General features: G+C 40.0%; 1 protein-coding gene across 1 annotated transcript in view; it reads left to right on the top strand.

The window, feature by feature from the left end:
- The window catches only part of FUT10 (fucosyltransferase 10), a 77,088-nt gene extending 71,297 nt beyond the window's left edge, over positions 1–5,791 (top strand). The window contains exon 5 of the mRNA XM_063077224.1: positions 3,907–5,791. Coding sequence (XP_062933294.1) covers positions 3,907–4,152 — 246 coding nt within the window. The 3' untranslated portion in view covers positions 4,153–5,791. The remainder of the gene's footprint in view (positions 1–3,906) is intronic.
- Positions 5,792–23,173: the final 17,382 nt, after the last annotated feature.

The following is a 23,173-nucleotide window of genomic DNA, read 5'->3' as shown; positions in this document are numbered from 1 at the left end:
ACTACAAACATCAGTCTTCCACTTCTTTTCCCTTTCCCTCCTCTCCAGAAGCAACTACAATATTTAGCTAATTATTTAATCATTTTGATATTTACTCAATGTCCCTAAATAACATGTTTATATACTTCTTGTTAATATTCAGTGTTTATGTGATTATGACTGTGTAACTGATTCAGAGATGAGCCATGTAGTATACTATGAGTTTTTCCTTTACCTGTACAGCTTTTTATTTCCTTCTTATTAGTAACTGTCTCACTTCTTATTTGATTATTTTTCTATGTACTTGTCACTGATTCAATCTTTGTTGACTGTTTAAATTCCCTCTGCAGACTTTCATGGATACCAGGCTTCCAGTTCATTTCATTTTGTCAAAGAGGCCTCTTCTGGGACCTCTGACTACCCCCAAATTCCCTGGTCACCCTCTGTACTTATTCCCTCTGTACTTAGTGTAGAGCATCAGCCTGAGAGCTCCTTTCCCCAGCATGCTGAGATTTCCTTTCTTTTCATTTTCTCTCGTGTTGACATCTCTGTTTTCTCCATGCTTTATCTTTCATTTTCTTAGTTTACTCTCTTGTTTTGATTGACCAGACCCTAATAGCTTCCAGAAAACAGGTGCATGGGAGAACATATGAAAACGTCCTCATTCTGCTCCAACATTTAAGCAATTGTTTAGCTGTGGAAACTACTAGAACGTACATCAGTTTTTCTTAGAATTTTGAAGGCATTTTGCCATTGCCTTTTAAAAAAACTTTTAATTTTGAGATAATTTTGTTTACAGAAGAGTTAGAAAGATAGCTAAGAGTTCTGTATGCTCTTCACCTGGCTTCCAGTAATGTCAGCATTTTGCATCACTGGGTACATTTGTCAACACTAACAAATTAGTATTGGTACAATACTGTTAACTAAAGGCCTTAGTCATGTTTTACCATATTTCACTAACATGCTTGTCTGTTCCAGATTACTGGGTTGTATTTAGCCATTCTGTCTCCTTAATCTCCTCCAGTCTGTGAAAGTTGCTTAATATTTCCTTATTTTTAATAATTTTTGAAGAGTACCGGTCAGTATTTTGTAAAATGTCTTTTCATATGCCTTGTCTGATGTTATCTCATGTTGACTTGGGTTACGGATTTCAGGGAATAGTACCACAGAGGTGGAAGTGTCCTCATTGCGTCATGTGAGGGCTGCGTGATATTGGCATGGCATTACTGGTGATGGCAACTTTGATTGCTTGGTCAGGGTGGTGTCTGCTAGGTTTTTCCACTGTGAAGTTGCTATTTTTCTTTTTCCACTAAGCAAGTTAGTAAGTCCAGCCCACACTCAAAGAGAGAAATTCAGCCTCACCTCCTTGGGGGAGGAATATTAAATAATTAGTGAACATATGTTAGAACTACCAAAGTAATTAATAAATATTTGGTAGGGGTAGGGGGGAGATTTTGAGGGTGTGCAAATGTCCTTTTTCTCCTTAAAGTTTTACCCAATAATGTTAATGTTCATCAGTGAATCTCATCATTGCTTTTTAACTCCCAGTACTGCTGTTACGAAATGCAAAGCCATTCTAACTTCTGATCCTTAAATTAGACTTTTCCTTTCAAGAAAGTTGTAGAATGTCTTCTTCTTGTGTTTTGAAATTTTATAAAAATGAACTTTGGGAAGAGACTATTTGTGTTCATTGTGCTGGACTCTCAGTGGGTCTTTTCTATCTGAAACTGAAGTTCTTCAGTTTGGAGAAATTAAAAAAATGATTTTCTTGGATGTTCCTTTCCTCTCTCTTTTCTGGAACTCTTAATATTTGTATATTGGATCTGCAGGACTGGTCTTTCAATGTTAGAGACCCAGTCCAGGAGGTTCAATATTCAAACGCTTTTTCTGTTTCTTTATCTTTTTCTTCTATTTTATGGAATATTTTTCAACTCTCTCTTTCAACGCTTCTATTGACTGTTTCATTTCTGCTATTATATCTCTAATATTTAGGATCTCATTTTATGTGAGTATATGTTCTCTGATTTTTTTTTTCCTGGTGTCTGAATCTTTTTTTTTTTTTTTTTTCATTGATCTTTTCTTTTGAAGTTCACTAAAATTTTCTTTTCTTTGCTTCGTGTCTATTTTTCATGTTGGTAACTTTTCTCGGACGTTTTGTAATCTTGGTAACCTGCTCATATTAGGGTGGTTTGATTGGAGTCCTGAGTGTGAGTGAGTTTCATTGTAGAGTGATCTGGCGAGGTTGTTTCCTTAGGGGGTATCTTACTTATGGCCCCCAGACCCATGACATTCTTCAGAGAAGGGCCCTTCGTTTTCCTGCCTGGATTGCGAGCCGTTGCTGCCCTCATTGTGGGAGTGGATTGCAGGAAGAGGGCATGAGAGTCCCGCTATCCAGCGTCCATGTGCTCACTGAGTCTTTCTGTGTTTGGTACCATGCCCCTGCCCTCCACTTTGACTCGTTTCTCTAGGTCACAGAACTTGTGTTTTATTTCACCAGAGAACAAACCTCTAGTCTATTGTCAGGTAAGGCATGAGGAGTAGATGAAGAGATCTGGGTGTCTGAATGCTCCTTAAACAGACTTCCTATTCATTCTTTTTTATTTATTGACCCTCTCTCACTTCCAGGGGTGTCTGGTACCTCTTAGTCTTGGGGTACCAACAACTTAAAATAGGCTGCTTTTCAGCTCACCCTACTGCTGCCTTTCTACTCAGGTTTTTAAGAACATGTTAAATGATTTGCTACTTTTCCACCTGCTTTCCAGTCTCCAGCGTTTTATCATTACTTTTCTGTCCTCCTCCATTCTCCCAACTCTTACAGGTTAGTACCTTTTGAGAACAGCACTTTTACTCTCATTGTAATGGTGTTCAAGAGAGAATAAAATGAGATGTGTGTGTTCAGTCTGCCATTCTGAATTTTGTCTGTCTGTCTTCCTCTCTTTCTCTCTCAGTCTCTCTCTCTCTCCCTTCCTTCCTTCCTTCCTTCCTTCCTCTCTTAGAAAATTATTGGAGGGCCAAATCCTGAACTTGTAAGACATTGGAAGGACTTGGACTTTAGAAGAGAGAAGAGCTGCTGAGTGTAGCCTGCAGTGGATCAGGCATGGGATCAGGGGGACTAGTTAGGAGGCTGTGGAAATAAACCACGACAGAGTATGGACCAAGCTTGTTGAAGCAGAGGTCCATATGAAAGCATTTCAACACTGGGAGATACTGTGCAAATGTCAGGTATTATTGTTTTGTAGAAACATCTTAGTGTAGGGGACAGTGGAGTGCAGTGGAAATACATTAAAAACAAGAGACTAGATTTATGTGTGACAACATAGATGTAAAAACAATGCTTGGTGAAAAAGTAGCAAACAGAATGAGATATATAACAACATATAAGTAAACTCTAAATAAATGCTAAGAAAATGAGAACACATTTTGTGAAAAGACATTTGAATACAAAGAAATGTATTAACCACGTTAAAATATCTGCCTATGGGGAGAAGGGTAGTGACAGTAGGATATAGGGGGGGAAAGGGAGAAACAGATAAACAGATAACAAAAAGAGGAGAAAGCTTTAGTATCTGGAGGTAACTGAGTTAATTTTAGGTACATTGTTTGGGACAATTTACATAACTTTTTGTGCCTTAGTTTCCACCTTTGTAAAGTGAGGTAGTAGTACCCATTTAATATGCTTACCATAAGAATTAAATGAGACAATCATGCCAAGTGCCCTGCAGAGTATCTAGTGCACAGAATATTCTCAATTAATGTGAGATACTTTCTTTCCCCTTTAAATATTTAACAGTGTAACGAGACTCTATGGGGTGGAGGTGTTTGATTTAGGGAAGTCATTGCTGCATTCTGTTATTGTGAGATGGGAACACGGGAATTGTACTTTCTTACCATGTGTTTTTAATTTATTCCTCCCTTCTCTTAATGCAGGGCTTACCACCCAAAGCATGGAAGGCAGAAGACATCCACCTGAGTTGCCCAGAGCCTACGGTGTTTGCTTTCTCATCTTGGGCTCCGCGTCGGAGCTCTATGCGAGAGATGTGGATACCAAGCTTTGAACAATCTAAGAAAGAAGCCCAGGCCTTAAGGTGGCTGGTTGATAGGAATCAAAATTTTTCAGTTCAAGAGTTTTGGTCCTTAGTATTCAAGGACTCATTTCAGAAAGCATCAGAATGACACAGACTAGAGGCTTCTTGAGGTTTATTTTATGGTTTGCCTTAATATCTGAATGTAATAGCTATTCTGTTGACTATCCTTTAGGATAAGAATTCATTGCTGCAGTTCTCGTAATGAGCCCTATCAAAGAATAGATATGAATTACCCTTAGGGGTTGTCTCTATATTTTTTTATACTAAAAAAAAATATTTCTTATGGACATTGCTCATCTTCAGTTTACATGTCTAGACCCATGCACCTGCTGCCTTTTGTGGAAATTCTCCTAGGGCAGAGTGATGTTCTCCTCACGGATGTCTGATACTCACCTCACCATCAGCAGTTTATTGGTATTTGGCAAGCCCAGTGTCCTAATGCTGAGCATGAACATGAAATGCATTAGAACTTGGCAATGACAGATTCCATCTGCTGGTTTCCAGGGATGTAAGTGATAGTAAAAGCTATGTCAAGTTTTCCCATGATCTGCTCTTCAAGTCAATAGAATATTCACACGTCTACTTTCTTCACCATATCCTCAGACACCTCTCTAACTTCTTTTATTTACACCCTGCCCTGTGGCCTCCCCGCATCTCCCCTCTGAAATAGAATGTCTTATAAAGACATGACGACTTCTGTGTTTTGATCAGTAAGATGTTACCAATGGTCCCTTAAACTGCTGAGCAGAATAAGAACAGGAATTGTAAGATGCGGGCTGGACAGGCGGTAGGGTTTGATCGATGGAAGAGTAGAAGTGAAAGCCCCCTGGGCACTGCAGTTGTGCTGAAACTGATTTGTCTTTTCTTAGGGCGAGGCACAGCCAGTCGTGGTGGGCAGCCACAGCGTTTGGTGTGTAGCATTTCCTGTTATTTCTGATCCTGCCATGGGAAAGGGTCAGCGGTCTTGTCGGGAACATCTATTGGAGCTCCACAAAAGATGAGGAGAAACAACACTGGCTTGCATTTTCTTCCCATGTGAGGGTGGGGAGACTTCTAGCTGATGATAAAGCCCATTGCCACTGATGTATCATGGCTTCTGTATTCTCTATTATAGAAGGAAATAAGCCTCCGAGGGCACCCAGAGCACAGGAGGAGTCTCTAATATTCATGTCTATGACATGGCAGAAGGGGAGTCTCAGGAGAGTGCCGTGGCACCAGCCGCCCTTGTACTGCCATCTTCCTTACGTAGCTCTCTTGCCTTGCCAGCCAGCATGTAGGATGTGATGACTGGAACCAGTGCCACCTTTTAGAAGCAAGAAGGTTCACATGGGTGGGTGGGAGAAGGTGTCCATAGCTGGGTTCTTTCCAATCCCATTTCTGTCCTTAACAAAATATGAGCTTGGACAGATCTCTTAACCTCCATGGACCTTAGTTTTTGCATCTAAAAAGAAACGATTGGACTGGTCTTTGAAGTTTTTCTTCTGTGTAATATTCTTTAACTGTTTATCAATATTTAAGAAGTTTAATTTTGTAGTTTACTAAGAAGGCAACAAACTGTTTTAGAACCACTGTGTATTATTCAAGGGAAACATGCTCTTCTTTGGAGGAAGGAGCATACTTGTTGGGTAGTATTGGGGAGGGAGAGGAATTTATCTCTCTGCCATTTTGTCTGATAATATCAAAGAAGTAAGGGTTGGAAAGGGGGATTGTTTGTTAAAGGCGAGATTTTAAAATGTATATTAAATGAAGTTTTTTTTTGAACCTTCAAAGGAAGTCTATGAGATGATTTATGCCTCTGGCAGGATATTGTCATGGTAACTTCAGATGTCTTCCAGAAATGCCTGACACGAGTATCCAGTGCTTATATCTGCCTGTATGCCTTAAACTCAACATTTCGTGCAGCTTGGTTTTCACAGATAAAATTCTCTCTCAACTTTTCTGGAGTACATAGCCCTGAGCAAATAGTGAAATAAAATCATTGATAATTTAGTGCAGTATAAAAATTTAATGTTGGAGAAGGATGGGGAAGAAGGAATTCTATGGGATTGAGAATGGAGTGTATTTCAAATAAAATAAATTAGGGGTTCTTTGAGACTCTGAGTATCCACAGATTTGAGACTTAGTTTTTTGCTTAGCATACTATTCTTCTGTAATGAGGTTTTCACTAATAAGACGATGCTGTCTTGTTTCTGACAATCACTGTCATGGACTGAGAGGTATGTCCCCACTGTAGCAGGATTCTTATCTGCAAAATGGGAGCTGTCCTTTTTGAGTTCCATGTGAGGTCCTCATTTTATGTGTGTTGATCCCATCATGGCACACTTTCCTCTTTGCCTCGCTGTCTCCATTTGTGAAATATGATTAAGAAAGTGGCCTCCCTCCCAGGGCTGCAGTGGGAATGACTCATGGCTGGGCAGGAGTCAGTACAGTGCCGCATCCTCTCAGTGCTTCAGTGCATTTTACGTGGATTGTTCTCAGGGACTAATTTTCAAAGCAATATGGCAAGATGGACAGAAACCTTTTCAGAATGTTGGAGAAAATGATTACTTATGTTAGTCAACAGTCCTCACTTCTTCGCCTAAAAATGGAGGCAATGTTGACCTTTGATCATGTAGCAAATATAATATTTCAGAACCTGAATGCGGACTGGCTTACTTGTTGTGGTTAAGGACTAGGTTCTAGTAACACGAATATCAATTGAGATCATGATCATTATTAGTAACAGATGCATACAGTTTTCTGTGCACTACTCAGGAATAAAAGACATAAGTAAAAATGGCAACAGTCCTTCAGAGTAACAAGTTTTATGTTACATGTATCAGAACCAGCTTAATATTCATAGAACACTATGAATCCAAGCACAGTACAGATGTGAACTTGAAATACCCAGTGTGGCATTATGTGCTTTAAAACATCACTAGTAACACAGAATTCCTGCTAAAGGTGGCAGTTCATTAGGGGAATCCAGTTGTCTTAGTCTGCTCAGGCTGCTACAACAGAATACCATAAATAGGGTGGCTTATAAACTCTAGAAACTTATTTCTCATAGTTCTGGAGGCTGAGGAGTCCGCAATCAATTTGTCAGCAGATCTGGTGTTAGACGAAGGCTTTCACAGACAGTTGTCTTTTTGCTGTGTCCTCATGTGGCAGTGGCGGCTGTCTGGGTTCTCTTTTATAAAGGCACTAATTCCAAGGGCAGAGCCCTCGTGACCTAATTACTTGCTCTCCTCCTAATACCACCACCTTGGGTGTTAGGATTTCAACATATGAATATTGGCAGGCATGTTCAGTCCTTAACATTCCACCCCTGACCCCCCAAAATTCATGTCTTTCTCACATGAAAAGTATATTCATTACATTCCAGCAATCCCCAAAGTCTTAATTCATCCCAGCATCAACTGTAAAGTCTAAAATCCAAAGTCTTGTCTAAATCTCATCTACATCAGATATGGGTTAGTCTGAAGGTACAGTGCATCCTGATGCAAATTACTCTCCAGTTTTGAAACTAAACAAGTATGTGCTTCCAAAATAAAATGATAGAACAGGCATAGGATAGACATTCCCATTTCAAAAGGGAAAAAATGGGAAAGAAGAAAGGAATGACAAATCCCAGTACGTCCAAAATCTAATGGGAAAAATTTCATTAGAACTTGAGACTTGAAAATAATTCTCTTTGACTCTTTGCTGTGCTTTTCAGGCCCACTGTGGCAATGTCACCCCTATGTCTTGGTGGGACAGCTCCACAGTATCTCTCTGCTTGAGTCCCACACCTGCGAGGGCTGTGCCAGGACCTGCCCCTGTAGCAGCTCTTTACTGGTCTCCTCTGCCCCATGCTGTAGTTGTCCCAGGCTGGGGTCATGCACTTGCAGCTCTGGGTGGCCCTGGGTGGCTCTGTCCTTTGAAACCTAGGAGGAAGCAGCTGTGCACGCTAGTCTTGTGCACTCTGCATGCCAGTGGAAACTGCATTGCTCAGATGCCACCAAAATTTGATGCCTGTGCTCCTTGGAGGAGCAGCCACTATGTCTTATGCTCCCTGGGGTCCGCTGGAGCTGCACCTGGAATAGCTAAAGAATGTGGTGCTGAAGTGCAGGAATCAGAGCCTGTGATGTGAGGTGGTGCTGAGCAAGGCATGCTGAGATTCCACAGGTGCCAGTGTCCTCTCCTTTGAAACTTTCTGTGCCCACTGGGCCCTTGCACTCTGGGTCTGTGATGGCAGTGGCAGTTCCAATGATCTCTGAACCAACTTTGGGGTCATTCTTCTGTTGTTATGGATAATAGTTCCTGACTTCTGTTAAAATGGCTAATCCATACTAATATCCTTATCAAAAGGTTGCTTGGTTACACCCTTAGTATCCTCATTTTTTGCAATATGGATAAGCTGCAAAATTTCCAAAAACCTACATTCTTTTTTTTTTTTTTTGCTTAACAATTTCATCTTTAAGTCTTTTCTCTCTTCTTGCATTTTAGTATAATTAATCAGAAGTAGCCAAACTGCACCTTCAATGCTTTGCTTAAAAATAGCTTGAGCTAAATATCCAATTTTATAGCTCACAAGTTCTACCTTCCACAAAACATTGGAACACAAACGCAATTCAGGCAAGTTCTTTGCCACTTTATAACAAGGATCACCTTTTCTTCATTTTCCAGTAACATGTTTCTCATTTCCATCTGAGACCTCATCAGAATAGCCTTTACTGTCCATTTTCCTAAACAACATTCTGTTCAGGATTACTGAGGAATTTTCTAAGAAGATTGAGATTTTTCTACAGCTCTCCTCTTTTCTTTTGGGACCTTCACCAGAATTGTCCTTAATTGTCCATTCATGGGAATGTCAGCTTTTTCTAGCATGCACCTAACACTCCTTCAGCCTCTACTCATTACCTAGTTCCACAGCCACTTCCACATTCTTAGGTATTTGTATAGCAGAACCCCATTACTGGTACCAATATCTGTCCTAGTCTGACTGGGCTGCTATAACAGAATACCATAAAAATTTATTTCTCCCAGTTTTAGAGATGGGGAAGTCTGAGATCAAGGAGCCAGCAGATTTGGTGTCTGGGGAGAGCTCACTTCTGTTAATAGATGGCCATCTTCTTGCTATATCCTCACATGGCAGAAGGGGTGAGGGAGCTCTCTCAGGTCTCTTTTATAAGGGCATAATCTCATTCATGAGGGCTCCACACTTATGACCTAATCACCTCTCAAAGACCCCACCTCCTAGGGTCATCACATTGGGGGTTGGGATTTCAACGTACGAATTTTGGGGGGATACAAGCATTTAGTCTATAGCAACAGTGTAGAGTTAATTTTCAGTGAATGATGTTGATTATCCAAAAGTAAGATGGGTACAACTGAGCATAAGTGATGTATGTATGTTTCCTTGGAATCTTCAAAGTATACAATGTAGAAGTTCACAGACCAAAAATAATAGTAGTTAGTTTATGTTTCAAGTAACTGCAATCCTGAATATTTTATAAAGACCTTTCCCACTTTCTTTAGGAAATTTGTCTTTTGTTTTAATTTTTGTTCTTGTTGTCATTAGTGATAATAGCTTTACAGCATAATTCTAATATCAACATATATCTTATTTTCTTCTGATGAAAGAAATTTTTAAAATGCTTGAAAAACTGAGGGAATATAGACTTATGAGCTATGACTCTAGGGTAAGAAAAACCTAATTTAGTCCCCACTTTGAAATATGCTGTCTTTATTACCTTGGACAAGTTATTAAACATTTCTAAGCTTTAGTTTGCTCATCTATAAAATGAATATTATAATATCTATTATAATATCCAATCTTCTGTGAAATTATTCTGTTAATTAAATAAGCTAATATTGATACATAACTAAATAAATGCTGGCTGTGGTGGTTACAGCTATCTGTAGACATTGCCCTTTTGTTTCTGAAGACCTTGATTAAGACTTGTCCAGAGGAAGGGCATGACTAATGATAGTACCAGGGTGGTACCCTTTTGTTCTTTATGTAGTTTTTCCGTACATATTTATTGAGTGTTATGAAATAGGCATTGTGCTAGGCACCATAGCTGATACGAATAAGACATGGGAGAGAGAGGTGTGAAGGGTTCTGAGTAGGGCTTTGTGATATTATGATCATATTAAAACCAGGGACTGAGGAATGTGGAGTTGTTCTCTGACCCCCCTCCCTTCTATGGGATTTCTGATGGAGTTTTTACAAAGTTCCCAGTAGCATAATGAGACTCAAACAACCTCTTTATATTAATTGTGCAAATCCAAATAAACCCAGTGTACTGATCTCTGGTAAAAGCTGGTTTTGAGCATATGATTTAGACTTGAAGCCTAAGTAGTATCTTTTACTGCCTTTCCATTTCCCAGTTCTAAGTCTTGGGACCAGCCTGTTCAATGTGCTTATACCAAGAAAGAGAGCAGGAAAATGACTGGGTCTGTAAGTCCTGATCCTGCTTACTCATTGTCTTAGTCCATTTGTGCTGCTATAACAAAATACCACAGACTAGATAATTTTTATAAATATAGAAATTTATTTCTCAGTAGGTGTAGAAGTTGGCAAGTTCAAGATCAAGGCACTGGTATTCAATGCCCGGTAAGGACCTCCTTGCTGCATTCTCACATGGCAGGAGGGGTGAAGACTGTATCCTGACTTGGCAGAAGGCAGAAGGGCTAAAAGGGCCTAACTAAGCTAGTTCCCTCCAGCCTTCTTATATGGCACTAATTCATACATGAGGATGAAGCACTCATGACTTAATTACTTTCTGAAAGGCCCTACCTTTTCATACCACCACAATGGAGATTAAGTTTCAACACATGAATTTTGGGAGACATTCAGACCATAGCACTCATTAACTGAAGATCAATCAAAGAAGGAAGAAAAGCAGAACTTGAGCAGAACTTCGAGGAAACAAGCCAATTTTGTTGTCTACATGATGTGGATGCAAGAATATGAGGTACGATGAGTGGGAGCTTACTTTTAAGTCATATTAACCTCTCTAACTAGCAAACTGTGGCCCCATCAATATTCTGGGAGCTAAACCATTAAATTAGCAGCCCCACTGGTGCTGGTCGTGGGACTTGGTGAGGAGATGGACCAGAAGCAGTGGCGTGGGGAGGAGCAGAGATGATTCTCCAGAGGTTTTGTCCTCTGAACTCACTGGACTTAACAGCCAAGCCTGTAGTCAATCAGAGGTGTGGCTGTATCCTTGAGAGGAAATCACAAGTTGTGACCAACAGTGACGTTCTTTCATCTTCCTGGGGCTTCTTCCCTGGTATCCACTCTTGTCTTTGTATGCCCCTGGAACAGTGACATGAGCAGTTTAATTATTGTCTCTGAAGCTTCTGCAATGAGTCAGAAGTGGACGTTGACTAATGCCTATAGAGTCCCCCAGATCCCCTCGCTTGCTTTCTGTATCCTGACCAAAAATCACAAAGCACCTTTACTCTTTTGTGACAGCTGCAGGATTCTCCCAGCAGAGTTTAAATAGAACCATGGCCTTGAACATTTTCAAACACTGATAGAGGTGTCTAGGTTGTAGGCCAAAACACTGAAAGAAACTGGTGGGCCAAATTCCTTGAGCCCTCGTATAAACTCCATATCTGACTCCCTCGATGTGGACACATCTGGGTAAAATCTCTCTCTCTTCTCTCCACTGCAAGGAAACACTGAAGCACTCTGTACATAAGTTCCTCTAATAAACACTTCGGACTTATCACCCTGGCACTTAGTACTTCTTTGTTGGGAATCCCAACCCTCCCCATCTCAAGGCAGTTTGGGGTACTCCCTGGTGGGAATTCCCATCACCACTTTTTGGGCGATTCCAGGCATGGATTTTGCAGGGCAAAACAATGCCTCCAAGGGCATTATGAGCATTAGGCTAAACATTTGTTCTTTATTTTATTTCCCATGCAGCCATGACCACATTATCCAGCTCAGCTCACCAGAGCATATTATACAGACCGCCCAAACAGGTCATTATGAATATTTGAAATTTTACTATCATGAGTGAACTCCTTAATTTTTTTTTAATAGACTGATTGAGGAGGTAATTAAATTAGCTTAAAGGCTGTCACTGTAGGTAGGGGGTGACATTAATTGTTTTGAGGCAGGGGCATTATCCCAAGAGACTTTAGAATGTGTTAAGTTGCTTCTTATACATACAGCATAAACTCATCTGATGAATCACACTCAGAAAAAAAGCCAGTTTTACTTAATGTCCTTGATGAAGCAATAAAAATGATTAGTTTTGTTAAAGCTTGACCTCTGAGTACATGTCTGTTTTACATTCTGCATGACAAGATGTATGTTCACCAAAGTACGAGAGGAAAAACACTGGTATGATTGTTTGTGTTGTGAGCTGGACTAGCTGCTTTTTCCAAGAAACACCACTTTTACTCAAAAGAACATTTTGCAAACTGTGTTTATTCAGTCTTGGGTTTTTGTCAGTCATTTTTGTGAAAACAGTGAGCCTGTCACTGTAATAAAACTGATAGAGTTTGCTGCCGATGACAAAATTTCAGCTTTCACATGAAAATTAAAATTTTGGAAAACGAATATCCACCACTTTCAGCTTGACAATTTCCTGATATTTAAAGACTTTCCTGTTGAGATTGGGGGTAATATTAACAAATATTACTTTTGACACAATAATAGCAAAGATGATGATGTATAAGAACATATTTAGTTTATCATTTGTTTTTGTAATTCTAAGAAAGGAAGAGATAGTGTTATGTACTAAAGAGCAATTTTTTAAAGTTAATTTTTTTTAGTTGAAGAGTATCATAAGTGAAAGTTTTAAAAATTATTGATCATCTGAAAATTGGGGTAAGATAAAAGAGTCATCATTGAGGGAAAAGAAGCCTTTTGTTTTTTCAGTTGGGAAACAAGGAAAATGTATTAAGGGACAAGAAAAATATTTTTAAAATATATCAAAGAAATTATAATTATTTAGGGTCACTCAGAATGTCAAGCTGCCTGGAATTTATTAATGTAGTCCATGTATTTTTATTGAGCACTTACCACATGCCAGGAATTATTCTGAGCTAAGGGGATACACGGTGAATGGAACACACAAAACCTCAGCATTCTACTTCCAGCAGGAAATGAAAAATGAAATGCTTTAGCAAAATATCAGTGTAAGGCACTCTGAGGAAGCTTTTATTTCTTTATTTTGTAAGAGCCCCATGAGATGGGATTTACCTCCTGAGTCCCTACAACTCTATTTGAAACATGAAAAGTGACACAAATAGGTTATATTTATAGAGTGTGTTAAGTGGGCTGTATTAATAACAAGATGTGTTAAAAGTACTAAAAGTTCAAATTTGAAGTGAGTTCACAAATCTAGAAGCAAATACTTTTTTTTTTTTCATTCTTTACTCCTGTTCCCCAGGAGAGGAGGCATTTCTTCTATCAACACAGGGTGGTTTTTGGCGGGAATAAGAACTCTGACTCGGGGAATGGAAATAACACCGTCAGCCCACCAGGGCAAGCCGTTCTGCTTTGTCCAGTCTACATCTATGCACCTTAAGTACAGAGGCCAGGAGAGTCAATATTTACTTAGCTTCAGAAAGGGTGAAGAGTTTTATCTTAAAGGCTGCATTCAGTCATCGTGTGTATAGTTCACACACCATTAATAAGACGACTCCACCACTGGAATAATCTGCTAGTCTCAGGGACTATGGGTCACTTAGATTAGCATCTTTAAGTGTTGAAGTTTAATCACAGACATCTTCTACTTCCTGTACTCATGTTCTAAAATATACTTGTGGGCCTCAAGTATATAGTAGTGTGAAAGTGATGGAGCACGATGGAAACGAAACACACCTGCTGTGGCGTCCCCTCCCTATTTGTTTGTTTTTGCAGTAGCCTTAAGGCTGCCCCTGAAAGCACATTTTGGTAACCTTTATTCAGAAAGACAGTGCAGCTCTCTGTGCCCTTTAGCAGGAAACATTTTCTGGAAAGACAATGACAAAAGGTAGGGTGAGCTTAAAATTTATCATCCAAACTGGGACACTTTGAGAGTGAAAGGGGACACTTGATTAAGCCAGAACAACAGGCCTAAACTGGGATGTGTGGTCACCCAAGCTATAGGAGGTGTAAGCGAGAACAGGCTGTTTCAGCACCACTGTGTTCAGAAAGAGTCTCTGAGGACGGGTTACTCTAATAAGGAAAAGTTACTAATGTTTACTAAGGGTCTCTTGGGTGCTGGGCACTTCTACTAGATGCTGTCATGTATAATGACAATTGTCACAATAACCATTTAAGGTAGATAGTTTTGTTTTTCCCTGCTTTTATAATACAAAACAAAATAAAACTCAAATAATTTAACCATGATGGGGTAAAATTTTAAACATTTTTTTTTAATTGAAAGAAGCCATTATTTAAGATTTGCCGATAGCTTCTTTTTCTAGTGGTAGAGATCCCCAGGTACTCTGAGTGGAGATGCTCTGTCCAGCAAGACCTTCTTGAGCAGACCCTTTGTGCATGGCAGTATAAAGTGCTTGGAATCCCTTTGTTCTGGAAGGAGGGAGTACTTTTTTGTGCTTGGAACATATAGTGCTTTCACCAAATGCCTTAGTATGAAAAAGTAAGAGGCCAGTTACTGGAAGGAGTAGAAGTTTGAGTAGAATAGGTGCTATGGACTCTCTTGGGAGGAGAATTATTGAGACTCAGAGACCTTTTCCTCACCTTACAGAACCTGTTTTCCCATATAACATCTTGTTTTGAAAAAGTTTTAGAATTACAAATACGATGTAAGAATAATATAATTCAGACTTGAATATTCTTCAGTTAGATTCACCAGTTGATAACATTTTGCAAAATTTGCTTTATCTCTTTTACTTTCTCTTTTACTTTTTTTGCCATTCAAAAGTAAGCTACAGACATTGAGACTCTTCACCGCTCCATCTTCTCTGAAGGGTGTTTGTCTTAGTCCATCCAGGCTGCTGTAATGGAGTGCCATAGACTTACAAACAACAGAAATCTATTTCTCGCAGGTCTGGAGGCAGGGAAGTCCAAAATCAAGGTGCCAGCAGATTCAGCGTTTTGTGAGGACCAACTTCCTGGTTCCTAAATAGCTGTCTTCTCACTGTAACCTCACATGGTAGGAGGGGTGAGGATCTTTCTGGGGTCTCTTTTATAAGGGCACTAATCCTATTCATGAGGGCTCCACCCTCATGATGTAGTCACCTCCTAAAGGCCCACCTTCTAATACCATCATCTTGGGGGTGAGTATTACAGCATGGAAATTTGGGGAAGGGGTACAGATGTTCAGACCATGGTAGCATTTTTCTAAGTAATCAATATCATTATCACACCCAAGAAACTGAGCACCTATACAATAAAATTATTTAATTCACAGTTTCTCAATTGGCCCAATGATAGATTATTACAGCTGTTTCTTTTTTCTTTCCAATCCAAGATCTATCCAGTTGAGGTTGCACGTTGTATTTATTTTTTATATATCCTTAATTTCTTTTAATCTAGGACAGTTCTCCTATTTTACTTAGTTTTGTTTTGCTTTGCTTTTGGTCTTATTGACACTGACATATTTGAAGAGTCTTGTACAGTGTCCCATAATTTGATTTATCTGATTGCTTTCTCATGATTAGATTCATAGCCCTCTTCTCTTTTGAGGTTTAACATTATTAAAATGTCTCTGATGGACTGAAGAGACTCTGATTGAGGCCACCTGTCAGAGAAGACACAGTGGCCCCAAGTGGAGACTATATGGGAAAAGGTAGTCCAGGGTGGTGGCTCAGGCTTGATACCTAGGTCTAGAAGACAGATGTTTTTATGCAGTGATGTGTGTGTGTGTGTGTGTGTGTGTGTGTGTGTGTGTGTGTGTGATGAGTGTCTGAGATTGATAGAATGAGAAGAAGGAAATTAATTCAGAGGAAAAGGAGCAGGAGCAAGAAAAAAAAACTAAAGAGCTATATACAGGCATATATGACATCAAGAGAGTAATTGGTGGTAGAGAATGGGGCTTACCGGTACACAGATTAATTTTTCCCATTTTATCTCTGTAAGGCAATTATAACCAAGAATGACTCCTTGGACTAATAAGCCCTTAAAGTTCCTAGATGTATTAGAATTAGTTCTTAGACTTATTAGATAAAAACCTTTTTGAGATAGAGAAGATGAAAACTCACATTAAAATAAATATGAATTTATTTTATTATCTGTGATGATGAAGTGGGACGTATCAGTTATATACATAACTTATTATATTAATCCATTTCTGTTGCTTATTACAGAAACACCTGAAACTAGGCAATTTATAAAGAAAAAATATTTATTGCTTATAATTTAAGAGGCTGGGAAGTCTGAGTTCCAGGGAACACATCTGGTGAGTGCCTTTTCTTGTTGGTATCTCTACAATGATTCAGGGTATCACGTGGCAAAATGGCAGAATCAGAGAGAGAGCTAACTTCCTCATTCATTCTCCTTTTAAAACCACCAGAAGCACTCCCATTACTCCAAGAATGGATCAATCCATTCATAAGGGTACAGTCCTCACAATCCAATCACCTCTTCAAGGTCCCACCTTCCAATTACCGTAATAAGATTACTCCCCTTCTTAATACTGTCACAGTGGGGGTTAAGTTTCTAATACGTAAGCTTTGTGGGACACAATTCAACCCAGAGCACTTTTCCAATGTTTTATAAGTATTAAATGACAGGTTCAAATTTCAAACCCAAGATTGTTTCTTCACAGAAATGTGTGATGGTTAATTTTATGTGTCAACTGACTAGGCTAAAGGGTGCCCAGATAGCTGGTAAAACACTATTTTTGAATGTGTCTGTAGGGGTGTTTCCAGAAGAGATTAGAATTTGAATCAGGAGACTGAGTAAAAAAGATCACTGTCTCCCATGGGGAAAGGCAGAGGTTTCTACAATTCTTTGAAAAAGTGTCCATTTTTCCCCACTGATATCAAAGAATCCAGTTCCACACATTAAACATTTAAAATAAACATAAAATTTTTTTATGGATGGAGGGTAGCCTGTGTCAGTGCCTATAAATTATTTTATTTCTTCTTTCCTCAGAAACTTTGATATGGTCTTGGAATTATAAATAATTTAGTATGCATGTATTAAACACTTGGGAAAACCCATAACATCTGTGTTAGCCTTAAAAGATAATACCATTGATGGGAAGGTCTAGATTTGGTGGTTTCACACCTGATTTGTTTGCAGGGTGCCCATGTCATTTTGTATACATGGGTAGTTTCACATCCCCATTATGAGTACTGGTAGAGCAAGGCTCACAAAGGACAGTGAAGTAATAATAATATATTTGTGCGGACAACAAAAGCTCAGAAAAAAATAATGTTGGGATTTTGGAAGTAATGCTATGGTAAGCCATGATCATGGTTATGAAAAATGACTTTAGAGTTCAAAGGAGAATAGCACATCATGTCATACCCCATGCCCTATTTATTATGCCCCTCCCCATACAAGTCCCAAATCTAAGACTGTTATTTCCTCTAATCTGATTCCTATCCAAAATTTCTTGTAATTTTACAGTTATAGAGGATAATGTGTGAGAGTTAATTTAACTGTCAACTTGACTGGGCTAAAGGATGCCCAGATAGCTGGTAAACATTTCTTAGTATGTCCGTGAGAGTGTTTCTAGAAGAGATTAGTATTTGAATCAGTAGACTGAGGAAAGACAATAACCCTTGCCAGTGTTGGCAGGCATCAACCAGTTCATCAAGGGCCTGAACAGAACAGAAAAGCCAAGTAAGGGCAAGTTCTCTCTGTCTTCCTGAACTGGAACACCCATGATCTCCTGTCCTCCTACACTGCTGCTCCTGATTCTTGGGCCTTCGGGCTCAGACTGGGAATTATCACCCTTCTCCATCCCCCACCTTTCGCAGGCCTTTGGACCCAGACCAGACCTTATACCATTGGCTCACCTGGTCCTTCAGGCTTTTGACTCAGGGCAAGTTACATCAGCAGCTTTCCTGTTCCTTTATCCGCAGACAGGAGAGTGGGACTTCTTTGCCTCCGTAATCACATGAGCCAATTCCCATTATAAATCTCTTCATCTGTATCAGCATCAATATCTGTATTTATGCCTATGTCTTACTGGTTCAGTTTCTCTGGACCTCCCTAATATGACATGACTCTCCAAAATTCATATTCTGCCCCATTGTTTGAAAAACCAACACCACAAATAAACTTTATTATATTATAATAAGAGGCATTCAAATTTTCACAAAGTTAGGGGGATGACAATACCAAGAAACAGAGGAGTATGGGTAATAAATAAAAAGTAAAAACTGCACTTTCTGAAGAGATACAAACATGGTGTTAAATTGGTGAAGCAGAATTACACAGTGAAGGTGAGGCACATGGCATAGTTCCAGAAAAAGAGGCTTTCTATGAGTTTCTTTACAGAGGCAAAGTCTTAGTTTTAGTTTCAGGAAATTCCCAAACAGGAAATAAGATGTTGCAAGCTTTGGGCTTTGGGGGCAGACTCATGAGAGAGATAAATTTCAGCAACCTAAACACTGCTCGGTGACTTCTCGGCTTCTGAGGACATGTAACTGAGCCAAGGTGAAGCCACCCTTCCTCCCTGTGTCTGCAGCCGGCTCGAGTGCCCACGATCTCACCACCCATCATCCCAGAACTGGTGTTCATCAACAACATGACCGCATTCCCCACATCCTCATGGGACTTCCGCTGAAATTGCACAATCCTTTAGCTGACTGGAAGGTCATTCCTGAGGGGCACGAGGACAAGGAGAAAACAGCCCCTAATCTTGTGCAGACTACAGAATCTGTTTTGACGGTAGTCAAGGGGCAGGGCGGGGGTACTGCTGAAGAGCCCAGGAGGTTATTAAACAGTGATCTCAGCTCTGGCAGCCTCTGGGATGACCTTAGAAAAGACTTTTAGTCTGTGTCAACTTGATCAGAACCTCTAGACAAAACGTGCAGTTTCAGCCAAAATGAGTGTTTCCAGCATTTGCCTGTTTGGCATCATGTAGGCACAGTCTTCATTATGCTGGGCTTCAGTTTTACTCTCAAAAAAGCTTGTTTTTATCTACCCCCATTTCCTCTTTTTCTAACACCTCCAGGAACAGGTTATGGGGAAACATGTGACAACACAGATATATCGAGCTTTTGTACTCTTCCTGTATTTAACCAGATAACAGTGGAGGTGGGTTTAGATGAATTTGGAGATAACTGGAAAGTGGCACTAGGGACTGGGAACCTAACATGCCCACCAGGATTTACAAGTCTCTTGAAATGTTGTTCTCATGCGAGCTTGCTGCTTCCCAATTAAGCAGAGAACGTGGTCTCAGGCTGTGCACAGCTTTGCTCATGTTTACATATGTCCCATGTTTCCTCTGGGCACTGCCCATGGGGATAATTGATTAATCTGAGGCAATCATTAATTGTTTGATGTCTGTTATATAGGAGGAGAGGAAGGTCCCAGGGTAAATCTAATTTGAAAATAGCCAGCGGTGAGTGACAGTATCTCTAGCCTCTCATCTCCCACTGACTCCAGACATTCAAAGCGAGCTTGGCAATTACCTAAGTAAGAAAGAAGGAGTGACATGTGGCTCTTCCCAATGGGGGATTTCATTCTCCATTTGGGCCCCTTTGTTTACTGCATATCAAAGAAACCATGACAACGATATTTGTCTATTTCCTGTCCCCGAGATATTTCTGGTTCCATCTGTTAGATATTCACTGATGAAGTCAACTTTTCATCTCCTTTCTCATTATAAGTGGGAATACATTTAAGTGAGTTCGTTTTTTAACAATGAGACAAAACTTGAAATGTGGTACTTGGCTTGATAAATTGTTAAATACTTTCTTCACACTTCCTTTTTCTTAATTTTCACTGGCACGTGAACATGCTCACTTACGGGACTTGTCAGAAAGTGCCTGTGCAATATGCAGAGATGTATCATCACGGGGGGTAAAATCCCTTGCTTTGTAGGTATTTGTGTCACAAAAAGTGGTCCCCTTATTCTCAGGCCTAGTGGTGCACGTCTTGTTTCTTTCTAACTCCATAATCTCAGGTGGTGGCAGCTGGGAGTATTTCTGTCCTTCCTCCTAAGGTGGTTTGCTTTCTAAGGCTTTTTACAAGCTCACAGGGTCACGTGGCTGTCTAATGTACATGACACACAGAGAGCAGTAACTCAGGGCCCATCCTCAGTGGGACACAAGTGGAGCTTCTTTTTGTGGGGCAGGGTGTCATTTAAAACTGAGTCCCGCTGACAGAGCAGTCCAAGACAGAACCCTCCTAGGGCCGGGAGTCCTGGCTTGTATCTAGTTTTGCTTTTGTTATTAACTACCTTTATGACCTTGAGCAAAGCATTTGGCCTCAGTATGAACCCCAGTTCCTCCACATGGACGATAAGAGGAACTAGATGACATATACACTCCCACAGAGCTTTAAAGCAATACCCTTCTGTCGTGGCGCAACACTGGCTAATGGTTTTGCTGGTTTTCATCTCCTGCCAATTGCACACGGTTCTAACCTCTATCCTTTCCTTATCTCACTCTCTATGTAACTTTTCTCACCTATCTTGTTCATCTCACATTTTCAACTCTCATTAATAAACTTATGACTTAGAATATTTTTTAAATGAACTTTACTGCATTATAATTACATGAAATACAGCTCACTCATTTTGGATACAGTGAGTTATTTCAAATGTATACAGATGTGTATCCACCACCACATTCAAGACTTAGAACATTTATTCACTCCAGTGAGTCCCTTAGTTCCCTTTATAGTCAAAACTCCCCCATTCCTGGCCCCAGACAATCACTGATCTGCTTTCTGATACCAGACATTTTTTCTCCTCAAAGCCATGCTTCTAATCTTGATCCAAAAATGTATGTGAAACCACCCATTGGGAAATCTGACATAGATGCATCACAGGCCCCCTGACCTTAGCAAACTGGAAATCAGGATGTTTCCTTATTAACCTGTCTAATCACCAACTACATATCTCAGGATCAGCCTATGGTTCTTCCATGCCTTCTCTTCCCGTGTTAATCCATCCCACTCAATGTCTACCCCCTTAGTGTATTCACTCCAAAGGACTGTTGTGGATTTTCACTTCCACTTTTTCCTGTCCTTTTGGGTGTCCAGTACCCCACCCTCTGTTTTGGGCAGCATATGAGAACATAGGGCCTTGGAAAAGGATGTGGCCATATGGGTCATTTCAGGTGGGGCTCCACAAACCCTCAGGCCTGGAAGAATCTCACATTTAGAGCACTCCAGAGGCAATGTTCCAGGAGCCAGTGATGGGACGCCCTTGTTAAAAAGCGGGGGATGAACAGCTGCCATGGCTACTTTCCCAGGAAAAAAGCCACTCTCATGAATGGTCACAAATGGCCTATGGCCACTGGCTCAGCTCCTACAGCGATCTGGCACTGGTTGCCAACAGAGTGGGTAGACTCGGACCTGAACCGTTCCTTTCTGTGAAGTCTCCCTAGATGCACACACACATATTAGACTCCCCAGTTCTCTCCTGTGGTCATATCCCAATTTTTCTGGCTCCCAACTCAGCTGACCTTTGTATATCCGTTTCCCAATATACGTATATGGTGTGAACTTTATATTCCTGTCAGGTCCTTTCTCTCAGCAAAACCATTCTCTTGTAAATCAAACGCTCCCTAACTTAATATCCTTTAAGAGCCACTCATCACCTTTAGGATAAAGACTTTCTGATGTGGCCCTTTTCTGAGTTCCAGGCTCACCTGTTGCTTCTCCCGTTTGCGTCCCTGTGTTCTGGCTATACCAAACTAGTTACATGATCCTGAACACTCCATGCTTCCTTCATACCTCTACATCGTTGTATATCCTGTTTTATTTCCTCTGCCCAGGATATCAGCTTGATGATCCCTATTTATCCTTCAAGACTCACCTCACACTATTTCCTCAGTGAAGTCTGCCCTGATATTCTTAAAGGCCATTGCTCTCTCTTCCTTTCTTTCATTACACATTGTGTATTTCTCCCACGTAATCGCCGGGTTATAGTCCTGCATGGAAAAGGAGGGGGCAGTACAACCCATTCCCCACATGGTTTTAACAGTTAATTGGTTAGTTCAAGAGTACATGCTCACTTGTGTGCACATTCACGTACCTGCAAGAAACACGGAAGAACTGCACATAACACTCTCTGACTTTTGGTTGATGTTCTACGTTCTGGCTCTTGAAGAGTTTTAATGAGAATTTGGAACATTGGGAGTGATTCTTCTACCACATTTCCTTAGTCTCTTCTTTTCCAGTTTCTTTCACTGGTTTGGGGATAGTTGTTCTTTGTCTCCAATGTTCTGGACTATGTAGCATCCATCTGCAATACCATAGGTGTGTTCTGTGGATTATCTTGATCACCTGTCTCCTGTTACCTTCTCTTATGCTATTTTGGTATGCACCTGGCATCAAAAGGAGAAAGATGAGAAGAGAAAAACTGATCCTGCAATGTCTATAAAAGGACTTACTATATTGTAATTTTTAGAATCCGTTCACATGTTTGTCTCTTGCAGACTGGATTTCTTGAAGGTCAGGTGGTATCTTTTTCTCTGTGCATTCCTACTACCTAGCACAGTGCCTGGCAGAATCAATCAATGAATGAATTTATGAATTTAAAACCTGTCTATACTATTACTAAAATTAATTATTTATGTTAAGTAGCATGTTCTGCCTCAATTAAAAAACTGTTCATAAGAAAATGAAAATGTGTTTGAATATCTACAAATATGTTTGAATTTAAAACATTTTCCCATTTTAAATTAACAACAAGCATAGGCAATGTTTTCATGTACTGATGCCTCTAATTCAATGCATTACACTTTAAAATAGAGATTAAAACCGAGTCTTATTGCTGGTGGTAGACATAGAGACATAATATATAGGTACAAGCAATACTTAGAGAACCTATGGTACATTAAAAAGGAAGAAAATAAACTGTCAGAGAAAATACAACCAAACAGTGTTTGGTTTTTTTCATTAGAAATTTTAAAAGAGGAAACCATCAGTTCAGAATGTTGATTGCAGAGATCAAGCGGGGGCTGCTTGTTTTCCTCAGAAATTGAAAGATTCTGGAGGAGTTCTCTTGTTTCTGTGAAAACAGTGACAGGTACAGGAGAAG

The sequence above is a fragment of the Cynocephalus volans genome, chromosome 13, assembly GCF_027409185.1.
Source record: "Cynocephalus volans isolate mCynVol1 chromosome 13, mCynVol1.pri, whole genome shotgun sequence".
NCBI lineage: Eukaryota > Metazoa > Chordata > Mammalia > Dermoptera > Cynocephalidae > Cynocephalus > Cynocephalus volans.
Note: the sequence above shows the minus strand (reverse complement) of the source record. Positions and strands in the feature narration are given on the sequence as shown.